At 35.0% G+C, this 13485-nt stretch overlaps 1 protein-coding gene across 1 annotated transcript in view; it reads left to right on the top strand.

The window, feature by feature from the left end:
- LOC310935700 (protein MTSS 1-like) overlaps positions 1 to 12505 on the top strand; it is a gene marked incomplete at both ends in the record, with an annotated part of 59103 nt that extends 46598 nt beyond the window's left edge. The window contains 3 exons of the mRNA XM_083899634.1: positions 10656 to 10808; positions 11599 to 11755; positions 11877 to 12505. Coding sequence (XP_083755760.1) covers positions 10656 to 10808; positions 11599 to 11755; positions 11877 to 12505 — 939 coding nt within the window. The remainder of the gene's footprint in view (positions 1 to 10655; positions 10809 to 11598; positions 11756 to 11876) is intronic.
- Positions 12506 to 13485: the final 980 nt, after the last annotated feature.

Below are 13485 nucleotides of genomic sequence, written 5' to 3'. Positions count from 1 at the left end.
AAATTTCAAGTCATTCCGAGATACTTTTTGTTTTTTTGAAGAAACTCAGCTCACTGTCAAAGTGCATCAGGGCAAATGGATAATTTCATGATTTTCAAAAATTCATTAAAATTATTCCTTAAGAGATTTGCGAATATTTTCAACTGATCCTTGTTCAGGGCGATACCGACTATTATGATGGTAAATTTCAAGTCATTCCGAGATACTTTTTGTTTTCGAGAAGAAACTCAGCTCACTGTCAAAGTGCATCAGGGCAAATGGATCATTTCATGATTTTCAAAAATTCATTAAAATTATTCCTTAAGAGATTTGCGAATATTTTCAACTGATCCTTGTTCAGGGCGATACCGACTATTATGATGGTAAATTTCAAGTCATTCCGAAATACTTTTTATTTTTTCAAAGAAAGTCAGCTCACTGTCAAAGGGCATCAGGACTAATGGATAATTTCCAGATTTTCAAAAATTCATTAAAATTATTCCTTAAGAGATTTGAGAATATTTTCAACTGATCCTTGTTCAGGGTGATGTCGACTATTACGATGGTAAATTTCAAGTCATTCTGAGATACTTTTTATTTTTTCAAAGAAACAGATCACTGTCAAAGTGCATCAGGGCAAATGGATCATTTCATGATTTTGAAAAATTCATTAAAATTATTCCTTAAGAGATTTGAGAATATTTTCAACGGATCCTTGTTCAGGGTGATGTCGACTATTATGATGGTAAATTTCAAGTCATTCTGAGATACTTTTTATTTTTTCAAAGAAACTCAGCTCACTGTCAAAGTGCATCAGGACTAATGGATAATTTCCAAATTTTCAAAAATTCATTAAAATTATTTCTTAAGAGATTTGAGAATATTTTCAACTGATCCTTGTTCAGGGCGATGTCGACTATTACGATTGTAAATTTCAAGTCATTCTGAGATACTTTTTATTTTTTCAAAGAAACTCAGATCACTGTCAAAGTGCATCAGGGCAAATGGATAATTTCCAGATTTTCAAAAATTCATTAAAATTATTCCTTAAGAGGTTTTCAAATATTTTCAACGGATCCTTGTTCAGGGTGATGTCGACTATTATGATGGTAAATTTCAAGTCATTCCGAGATACTTTTTGTTTTTTCAAAGAAACTCAGCTCACTGTCAAAGTGCATCAGGACTAATGGATAATTTCCAAATTTTCAAAAATTCATTAAAATTATTTCTTAAGAGATTTGAGAATATTTTCAACTGATCCTTGTTCAGGGCGATGTCGACTATTACGATTGTAAATTTCAAGTCATTCTGAGATACTTTTTATTTTTTCAAAGAAACTCAGATCACTGTCAAAGTGCATCAGGGCAAATGGATAATTTCCAGATTTTCAAAAATTCATTAAAATTATTCCTTAAGAGGTTTTCAAATATTTTCAACGGATCCTTGTTCAGGGTGATGTCGACTATTATGATGGTAAATTTCAAGTCATTCCGAAATACTTTTTATTTTTTCAAAGAAACTCAGCTCACTGTCAAAGTGCATCAGGACTAATGGATAATTTCCAGATTTTCAAAAATTCATTAAAATTATTCCTTAAGAGATTTGAGAATATTTTCAACACATCCTTGTTCAGGGCGATGTCGACTATTATGTTGGTAAATTTCAAGTCATTCCGAGATACTTTTTATTTTTTCAAAGAAACTCAGCTCACTGTCAAAGTGCATCAGGGCAAATGGATAATTTCCAGATTTTCAAAAATTCATTAAAATTATTCCTTAAGAGGTTTTCAAATATTTTCAACTGATCCTTGTTCAGGGTGATGTCGACTATTATGATGCTAAATTTCAAGTCATTCTGAGATACTTTTTGTTTTCGAGAAGAAAGTCAGCTCACTGTCAAAGTGCATCAGGGCAAATGGATCATTTTGTGATTTTCAAAAATTCATTAAAATTATTCCTTAAGAGGTTTTCAAATATTTTCAACTGATCCTTGTTCAGAGCGATGAAGACTATTATGATGGTAAATTTCAAGTCATTCTGAGATACTTTTTATTTTTTCAAAGAAACTCAGCTCACTGTCAAAGTGCATTAGGGCAAATGGATCATTTCCTGATTTTCAAAAATTCATTAAAATTATTCCTTAAGAGATTTGCGAATATTTTCAACTGATCCTTGTTCAGGGCGATACCGACTATTATGATGGTAAATTTCAAGTCATTCCGAAATACTTTTTATTTTTTCAAAGAAAGTCAGCTCACTGTCAAAGGGCATCAGGACTAATGGATAATTTCCAGATTTTCAAAAATTCATTAAAATTATTCCTTAAGAGATTTGAGAATATTTTCAACGGATCCTTGTTCAGGGCGATGGCGACTATTATGATGGTAAATCTCAAGTCATTCCGAGATACTTTTTGTTTTCGAGAAGAAACTCAGCTCACTGTCAAAGTGCATCAGGGCAAATGGATCATTTCATGATTTTCAAAAATTCATTAAAATTATTCCTTAAGAGATTTGCGAATATTTTCAACTGATCCTTGTTCAGGGCGATACCGACTATTATGATGGTAAATTTCAAGTCATTCCGAAATACTTTTTATTTTTTCAAAGAAAGTCAGCTCACTGTCAAAGGGCATCAGGACTAATGGATAATTTCCAGATTTTCAAAAATTCATTAAAATTATTCCTTAAGAGATTTGAGAATATTTTCAACTGATCCTTGTTCAGGGCGATGTCGACTATTATGTTGGTAAATTTCAAGTCATTCCGAGATACTTTTTATTTTTTCAAAGAAACTCAGCTCACTGTCAAAGTGCATCAGGGCAAATGGATAATTTCCAGATTTTCAAAAATTAATTAAAATTATTCCTTAAGAGATATGCAAATATTTTCAACTGATCCTTAATCAGGGCAATGTCGACTATTATGATGGTAAATTTCAAGTCATTCCGAGATACTTTTTATTTTTTCAAAGAAACTCACCTCACTGTCAAAGTGCATCAGGGCAAATGGATAATTTCCAGATTTTCAAAAATTCATTAAAATTATTCCTTAAGAGGTTTTCAAATATTTTCAACTGATCCTTGTTCAGGGTGATGCTGACTATTATGATGGTAAATCTCAAGTCATTCCGAGATACTTTTTGTTTTCGAGAAGAAACTCAGCTCACTGTCAAAGTGCATCAGGGCAAATGGATCATTTCATGATTTTCAAAAATTCATTAAAATTATTCCTTAAGAGATTTGCAAATATTTTCAACTGATCCTTGTTCAGGGCGATACCGACTATTACGATTGTAAATTTCAAGTCATTCCGAGATACTTTTTGTTTTTTTGAAGAAACTCAGCTCACTGTCAAAGTGCATCAGGGCAAATGGATAATTTCATGATTTTCAAAAATTCATTAAAATTATTCCTTAAGAGATTTGAGAATATTTTCAACAGATCCTTGTTCAGGGCGATGTCGACTATTATGTTGGTAAATTTCAAGTCATTCCGAGATACTTTTTATTTTTTCAAAGAAACTCAGCTCACTGTCAAAGTGCATCAGGGCAAATGGATAATTTCCAGATTTTCAAAAATTCATTAAAATTATTCCTTAAGAGATATGCAAATATTTTCAACTGATCCTTAATCAGGGCAATGTCGACTATTATGATGGTAAATTTCAAGTCATTCCGAGATACTTTTTATTTTTTCAAAGAAACTCACCTCACTGTCAAAGTGCATCAGGGCAAATGGATAATTTCCAGATTTTCAAAAATTCATTAAAATTATTCCTTAAGAGGTTTTCAAATATTTTCAACTGATCCTTGTTCAGGGTGATGCTGACTATTATGATGGTAAATCTCAAGTCATTCCGAGATACTTTTTGTTTTCGAGAAGAAACTCAGCTCACTGTCAAAGTGCATCAGGGCAAATGAATAATTTCATGATTTTCAAAAATTCATTAAAATTATTTCTTAAAAGATTTGCGAATATTTTCAACGGATCCTTGTTCAGGGCGATGGCGACTATTATGATGGTAAATTTCAAGTCATTCCGAAATACTTTTTATTTTTTCAAAGAAACTCAGCTCACTGTCAAAGTGCATCAGGACTAATGGATAATTTCCAGATTTTCAAAAATTCATTAAAATTATTCCTTAAGAGATTTGAGAATATTTTCAACTGATCCTTGTTCAGGGCGATGTCGACTATTACGATGGTAAATTTCAATTCATTCTGAGATACTTTTTGTTTTTTTGAAGAAACTCAACTCACTGTCAAAGTGCATCAGGGCAAATGGATAATTTCCAGATTTTCAAAAATTCATTAAAATTATTCCTTAAGAGGTTTTCAAATATTTTCAACTGATCCTTGTTCAGGGTGATGCTGACTATTATGATGGTAAATCTCAAGTCATTCCGAGATACTTTTTGTTTTCGAGAAGAAACTCAGCTCACTGTCAAAGTGCATCAGGGCAAATGGATCATTTCATGATTTTCAAAAATTCATTAAAATTATTCCTTTAGAGATTTGCAAATATTTTCAACTGATCCTTGTTCAGGGCGATACCGACTATTATGATGGTAAATTTCAAGTCATTCCGAAATACTTTTTATTTTTTCAAAGAAACTCAGCTCACTGTCAAAGTGCATCAGGGCAAATGGATAAATTCCAGATTTTCAAAAATTCATTAAAATTATTCCTTAAGAGATTTGAGAATATTTTCAATGGATCCTTGTTCAGGGCGATGCCGACTATTATGATGGTAAATTTCAAGTCATTCCGAGATACTTTTTGTTTTTTTGAAGAAACTCAGCTCACTGTCAAAGTGCATCAGGGCAAATGGATAATTTCATGATTTTCAAAAATTCATTAAAATTATTCCTTAAGAGATTTGCGAATATTTTCAACTGATCCTTGTTCAGGGCGATACCGACTATTATGATGGTAAATTTCAAGTCATTCCGAGATACTTTTTGTTTTCGAGAAGAAACTCAGCTCACTGTCAAAGTGCATCAGGGCAAATGGATCATTTCATGATTTTCAAAAATTCATTAAAATTATTCCTTAAGAGATTTGCGAATATTTTCAACTGATCCTTGTTCAGGGCGATACCGACTATTATGATGGTAAATTTCAAGTCATTCCGAAATACTTTTTATTTTTTCAAAGAAAGTCAGCTCACTGTCAAAGGGCATCAGGACTAATGGATAATTTCCAGATTTTCAAAAATTCATTAAAATTATTCCTTAAGAGATTTGAGAATATTTTCAACTGATCCTTGTTCAGGGCGATGTCGACTATTATGTTGGTAAATTTCAAGTCATTCCGAGATACTTTTTATTTTTTCAAAGAAAGTCAGCTCACTGTCAAAGTGCATCAGGACTAATGGATAATTTCCAGATTTTCAAAAATTCATTAAAATTATTCCTTAAGAGATTTGAGAATATTTTCAACGGATCCTTGTTCAGGGCGATGGCGACTATTATGATGGTAAATTTCAAGTCATTCCGAAATACTTTTTATTTTTTCAAAGAAACTCAGCTCACTGTCAAAGTGCATCAGGACTAATGGATAATTTCCAGATTTTCAAAAATTCATTAAAATTATTCCTTAAGAGATTTGAGAATATTTTCAACTGATCCTTGTTCAGGGCGATGTCGACTATTACGATGGTAAATTTCAATCATTCTGAGATACTTTTTGTTTTTTTGAAGAAACTCAGCTCACTGTCAAAGTGCATCAGGGCAAATGGATAATTTCCAGATTTTCAAAAATTCATTAAAATTATTCCTTAAGAGATATGCAAATATTTTCAACTGATCCTTGTTCAGGGTGATGCTGACTATTATGATGGTAAATTTCAAGTCATTCCGAGATACTTTTTATTTTTTTAAAGAAACTCAGCTCACTGTCAAAGTGCATCAGGGCAAATGGATAATTTCCAGATTTTCAAAAATTCATTAAAATTATTCCTTAAGAGATTTGAGAATATTTTCAACTGATCCTTAATCAGGGCAATGTCGACTATTATGATGGTAAATTTCAAGTCATTCCGAGATACTTTTTATTTTTTCAAAGAAACTCACCTCACTGTCAAAGTGCATCAGGGCAAATGGATAATTTCCAGATTTTCAAAAATTCATTAAAATTATTCCTTAAGAGGTTTTCAAATATTTTCAACTGATCATTGTTCAGGGTGATGCTGACTATTATGATGGTAAATCTCAAGTCATTCCGAGATACTTTTTGTTTTTTTGAAGAAACTCAGCTCACTGTCAAAGTGCATCAGGGCAAATGGATAAATTCCAGATTTTCAAAAATTCATTAAAATTATTCCTTAAGAGATTTGAGAATATTTTCAACGGATCCTTGTTCAGGGCGATGCCGACTATTATGATGGTAAATTTCAAGTCATTCCGAGATACTTTTTGTTTTTTTGAAGAAACTCAGCTCACTGTCAAAGTGCATCAGGGCAAATGGATCATTTCATGATTTTCAAAAATTCATTAAAATTATTTCTTAAAAGATTTGCGAATATTTTTAACGGATCCTTGTTCAGGGCGATGGCGACTATTATGATGGTAAATTTCAAGTCATTCCGAAATACTTTTTATTTTTTCAAAGAAACTCAGCTCACTGTCAAAGTGCATCAGGACTAATGGATAATTTCCAAATTTTCAAAAATTCATTAAAATTATTTCTTAAGAGATTTGAGAATATTTTCAACTGATCCTTGTTCAGGGCGATGTCGACTATTACGATTGTAAATTTCAAGTCATTCTGAGATACTTTTTATTTTTTCAAAGAAACTCAGCTCACTGTCAAAGTGCATCAGGACTAATGGATAATTTCCAGATTTTCAAAAATTCATTAAAATTATTCCTTAAGAGATTTGAGAATATTTTCAACTGATCCTTGTTCAGGGTGATGTCGACTATTACGATGGTAAATTTCAAGTCATTCTGAGATACTTTTTATTTTTTCAAAGAAACAGATCACTGTCAAAGTGCATCAGGGCAAATGGATCATTTCATGATTTTGAAAAATTCATTTAAATTATTCCTTAAGAGATTTGAGAATATTTTCAACGGATCCTTGTTCAGGTTGATGTCGACTATTATGATGGTAAATTTCAAGTCATTCTGAGATACTTTTTATTTTTTCAAAGAAACTCAGATCACTGTCAAAGTGCATCAGGGCAAATGGATCATTTCATGATTTTCAAAAATTCATTCAAATTATTCCTTAAGAGGTTTTCAAATATTTTCAACTGATCCTTGTTCAGGGCGATGTCGACTATTATGTTGGTAAATTTCAAGTCATTCCGAGATACTTTTTATTTTTTCAAAGAAACTCAGCTCACTGTCAAAGTGCATCAGGGCAAATGGATCATTTCATGATTTTCAAAAATTCATTAAAATTATTCCTTAAGAGATTTGCGAATATTTTCAACTGATCCTTGTTCAGGGCGATGTCGACTATTATGATGGTAAATTTCAAGTCATTCCGAGATACTTTTTGTTTTTTCAAAGAAACTCAGCTCACTGTCAAAGTGCATCAGGGCTCATGGATCATTTCCTGATTTTCAAAAATTCATTTAAATTATTCCTTAAAAGATTTGCGAATATTTTCAACGGATCTTTGTTCAGAGCGATGCCGACTATTATGATGGTAAATTTCAAGTCATTCCGAGATACTTTTTGTTTTTTCAAAGAAACTCAGCTCACTGTCAAAGTGCATCAGGACTAATGGATAATTTCCAAATTTTCAAAAATTCATTAAAATTATTTCTTAAGAGATTTGAGAATATTTTCAACTGATCCTTGTTCAGGGCGATGTCGACTATTACGATTGTAAATTTCAAGTCATTCTGAGATACTTTTTATTTTTTCAAAGAAACTCAGCTCACTGTCAAAGTGCATCAGGGCAAATGGATCATTTTGTGATTTTCAAAAATTCATTAAAATTATTCCTTAAGAGGTTTTCAAATATTTTCAACTGATCCTTGTTCAGAGCGATGAAGACTATTATGATGGTAAATTTCAAGTCATTCTGAGATACTTTTTATTTTTTCAAAGAAACTCAGCTCACTGTCAAAGTGCATTAGGGCAAATGGATCATTTCCTGATTTTCAAAAATTCATTAAAATTATTTCTTAAAAGATTTGCGAATATTTTCAACGGATCCTTGTTCAGGGCGATGGCGACTATTATGATGGTAAATCTCAAGTCATTCCGAGATACTTTTTGTTTTCGAGAAGAAACTCAGCTCACTGTCAAAGTGCATCAGGGCAAATGGATCATTTCATGATTTTCAAAAATTCATTAAAATTATTCCTTAAGAGATTTGAGAATATTTTCAACTGATCCTTGTTCAGGGCGATGTCGACTATTATGATGGTAAATTTCAAGTCATTCCGAGATACTTTTTATTTTTTCAAAGAAACTCAGCTCACTGTCAAAGTGCATCAGGGCAAATGGATAATTTCCAGATTTTCAAAAATTCATTAAAATTATTCCTTAAGAGGTTTTCAAATATTTTCAACTGATCCTTGTTCAGGGTGATGTCGACTATTATGATGCTAAATTTCAAGTCATTCTGAGATACTTTTTATTTTTTCAAAGAAACTCAGCTCACTGTCAAAGTGCATCAGGGCAAATGGATAATTTCCAGATTTTCAAAAATTCATTAAAATTATTCCTTAAGAGATATGCAAATATTTTCAACTGATCCTTAATCAGGGCAATGTCGACTATTATGATGGTAAATTTCAAGTCATTCCGAGATACTTTTTATTTTTTCAAAGAAACTCACCTCACTGTCAAAGTGCATCAGGGCAAATGGATAATTTCCAGATTTTCAAAAATTCATTAAAATTATTCCTTAAGAGGTTTTCAAATAATTTCAACTGATCCTTGTTCAGGGTGATGCTGACTATTATGATGGTAAATCTCAAGTCATTCCGAGATACTTTTTGTTTTTTTGAAGAAACTCAGCTCACTGTCAAAGTGCATCAGGGCAAATGGATCATTTCATGATTTTCAAAAATTCATTGAAATTATTCCTTAAGAGATTTGCGAATATTTTCAACTGATCCTTGTTCAGGGCGATACCGACTATTATGATGGTAAATTTCAAGTCATTCCGAAATACTTTTTATTTTTTCAAAGAAACTCAGCTCACTGTCAAAGTGCATCAGGGCAAATGGATCATTTCATGATTTTCAAAAATTCATTAAAATTATTTCTTAAAAGATTTGCGAATATTTTCAACGGATCCTTGTTCAGGGCGATGTCGACTATTATGATGGTAAATTTCAAGTCATTCCGAAATACTTTTTATTTTTTCAAAGAAACTCAGCTCACTGTCAAAGTGCATCAGGACTAATGGATAATTTCCAGATTTTCAAAAATTCATTAAAATTATTCCTTAAGAGATTTGAGAATATTTTCAACTGATCCTTGTTCAGGGCGATGTCGACTATTACGATGGTAAATTTCAAGTCATTCTGAGATACTTTTTATTTTTTCAAAGAAACTCAGATCACTGTCAAAGTGCATCAGGGCAAATGGATCATTTCCTGATTTTCAAAAATTCATTAAAATTATTCCTTAAGAGGTTTTCAAATATTTTCAACTGATCCTTGTTCAGGGCGATGTCGACTATTATGATGGTAAATTTCAAGTCATTCCGAAATACTTTTTATTTTTTCAAAGAAACTCAGCTCACTGTCAAAGTGCATCAGGGCAAATGGATAAATTCCAGATTTTCAAAAATTCATTAAAATTATTCCTTAAGAGATTTGAGAATATTTTCAACTGATCCTTGTTCAGGGTGATGCTGACTATTATGATGGTAAATCTCAAGTCATTCCGAGATACTTTTTGTTTTTTTGAAGAAACTCAGCTCACTGTCAGTGCATCAGGGCAAATGGATCATTTCATGATTTTCAAAAATTCATTAAAATTATTCCTTAAGAGATTTGCGAATATTTTCAACTGATCCTTGTTCAGGGCGATACCGACTATTATGATGGTAAATTTCAAGTCATTCCGAAATACTTTTTATTTTTTCAAAGAAACTCAGCTCACTGTCAAAGTGCATCAGGGCAAATGGATCATTTCATGATTTTCAAAAATTCATTAAAATTATTTCTTAAAAGATTTGCGAATATTTTCAACGGATCCTTGTTCAGGGCGATGTCGACTATTATGATGGTAAATTTCAAGTCATTCCGAAATACTTTTTATTTTTTCAAAGAAACTCAGCTCACTGTCAAAGTGCATCAGGACTAATGGATAATTTCCAGATTTTCAAAAATTCATTAAAATTATTCCTTAAGAGATTTGAGAATATTTTCAACTGATCCTTGTTCAGGGCGATGTCGACTATTACGATGGTAAATTTCAAGTCATTCTGAGATACTTTTTATTTTTTCAAAGAAACTCAGATCACTGTCAAAGTGCATCAGGGCAAATGGATCATTTCATGATTTTCAAAAATTCATTAAAATTATTCCTTAAGAGGTTTTCAAATATTTTCAACTGATCCTTGTTCAGGGCGATGCCGACTATTATGATGGTAAATTTCAAGTCATTCCGAGATACTTTTTGTCCTCAGGCGTCTGTGGACAAAGTTGATTATTGATGTTTAAAGAGGACTGAAGTGGACTCATGTGTTTCTCTGAAGGACTGGACCAAACCAGGTCCATACGACCAGCCCATGGTCAACACTCTGAGGAGGAGCAGAGACAGGAGAGAGACAGCAGAGGGTGCTGATGTCACCACTCCGGGGGAGGAGCCACAAGGGCTGAAGGGAGGTCACGCTCTGACATCAGCAAAGGTCAGATGACGACAGCGTTTGTTAACGTCGATACAGTGAAATATCGCAATATTTTTGATTTATCTTTAAATAAACCATGTTACTTTTTAAATGTACAAATAAACATATAAAAATAAAAATAAGCTTTTTATGGATTAGCATTAAGAAAATTAATAATTGAAGCTTCAGTCCACTCGATGGCGCCAAATACTCACTCTCAGTACAGCTGGTGTGTGAGTAAATCGCAATTTCGCAAAAATATAGTATTGTGCAATCGTTACATCGTGATAATATTAATCGTGATATTTTTTTTTATTTTTTTTTAAATCATAGGCGACTTAATTTTGCGATGAAATTGTATCGCGGCTTAAATATTGTGTGACATCATGATATCGGCGATAATATTGTGATAATATTGTATCATGACTTAAATGTTGCGATATTGTATCCCGACATCGCAACAATATCGTATAAATCTCGAAATAATATTATCGTGACTTAAAAATTGTGACATCACGATAATATCGTAAAAAATATCGTGACTTAAATACCATAATTGTGTTAAACTAGTTGACGATCAATTTAGTAATCGATTAATAATCGTTGCTGTTGACAAACTGCATTGTGGGTCATTTGCTTTTTGTTTGCTCACAATGTGTGAAGTCGAGAAATGACGACGAAGCCCCGCCCACCGTCAACGCATTTAAACGCGACTAAAAAAGTGTTTAAACATCTTCTGTTTTTCTTTGCTGATGATGTCGAGTTTTTCTTCATGGACGTCCAACATGAGACGGATCATTTGTGTCCTCAGGAGGACAGAGACGCCCATGAGGAGTTGGTCAGAGTTCTGGCCCGAGGTCTTCGCCTGGACATCCACGGCTCCTGCAGAGACTCGCTGCAGAGCTCCAGCGGCTACAGCAGCCAGACTAACACCCCCTGCTGTTCGGAGGACGCCATCCCAGCACAAGGTACACGGGCTAATAATGCGGGCGTCGCCACAGGCGTCTTTGAAGGACGCGTCGTTGTCGACGTCACATAATTTTTCCGATGTTCAGCTCCAAAATGTTGTCGTTCTCTTCTTCCCTCTAGTGTCAGACTGCGACTACTACACCATGGCCGTGGATCCGGAGCCGCACTCGTCAGACTACGATAAATCCTGCACCATCCCGAGGAACAGCGACGTCAGCCAGTCGTACCGCCGCATGTTCCAGTCCAAGCGTCCGGCGTCCACGGCCGGTCTGCCGTCCAACCCGTCGGCCGTCGTCACGCCGGGAGTGGCCACCATACGCCGCACGCCGTCCTCCAAACCCAACCTGCGGCGACCCTCCGGAGGCCTGAGCCTGGGCCCGATTCCCATCCGACCTCCCATGATCCCCGTGAAGACCCCGACGGTGCCCGAACACCCCGGCTTCCCCGGCAGGTCCGCGTCGTCGGAGGACGCTAGTTCGCCGCGGACTCCGCTTAGTCCCGTGACGCCCGGCGGCGGCGGCAGCGGGCCGCTGTCGCCAAAGACCGCTCCCTACGACAAGGGCACGGATCCCCCGACTCCGCCCCCGCAGCCTGGGGGGCGGGTGCCCGAGCGCGAGCGCCGGCCTCTGCCGGAACTCCTGGAGGAGACGGAGTACGGCGACGTGGAGGATTATCTGGTGGCCATACGACGAGGAGTGAAGCTCAAGAGGACGACGACCGACGACCGATCGGCGCCGAGGATTCACTGAAAGACGCGCCGGCTCCGCCATTTTGTGTCCCTGCGTGAATTTCGGGATGTGGACTCTTGAAGGGACACAAAATGGCCGCCGACGAGTGAACGTTAACGGGAACTGCGACATCGCTAGGATGAAAAGAATAAGAGGAAGTCGCTGGTTGGATGTCGCAGGATTAGCCACAATGTTCTATTGTTACGGATCAGAACCAAAACCAAAACAAGTACTGGATCAGGAAGTGGACTCAAGGGTTTGTTAACGGTGCCAAAAGCTGTCGGTCAGGATGACGAAGAGCGATCCTGGATTTGAAAGAAACTCGTTTGTCAGGTTTCGCAAGTTGAAAAAATTAGAATTTTAACTTTCGCTTGAAGGTCACGACTGCGATAAAAACGAGAAATGAGCGAAAGATTTTCTCGTTGGACGTCAGCGACGACACACAAGAACTTTTCTTGTAGCAGAACCGACTGAAATTAGACTAAAATTGAAGTGTTGGATAAAAACGTGGAAAACGGTAATTGTAAATACACATATTTATAATTTGACGTGTTTGTACGTTGTTTTTTTTCGGGGTGTCATATTTTACGCCCTGTTGTTCTCCAGTTTTCCACTGAAGGTGCCAAAAGCTCATGTGCCAGAGTTTTTATTTCATAGAAACGATGCTGGATTTTTTTTTATTTCTTTTTTTTTTTAACATAAGTAAAAATAAAAATTAGCCTGAAGAAAAAAAAAGAAACGCAATCTTATAGCGAAGTGAAGAGCGAACTTTTTAAAAGTCGCAGTTGTTAGCGCAACGTACAAGTATTTTTACCTGCGTGTTTTTCGCAGAATCATCGTAAACCGAACAAACTTCCGACGCACCGCGACTTCCTTAAAGTCTGCGTTTAGCTTTACGAAACAAATCAACGTCCTGACGAGGGACGACTAAACGAATTTAAACAAACTTAACGTAAACCGGCAACTTTGTCAACATTATCGGAACGTTATAATTAACTTGA

The sequence above is a fragment of the Microchirus variegatus genome (genome assembly GCF_963457635.1).
Source record: "Microchirus variegatus genome assembly, chromosome: 13".
Taxonomy (NCBI): Eukaryota; Metazoa; Chordata; class Actinopteri; order Pleuronectiformes; family Soleidae; genus Microchirus; species Microchirus variegatus.
The sequence above is the reverse complement of the archived record's forward strand: the minus strand, read 5'-3'. Positions and strand labels throughout refer to the sequence as shown.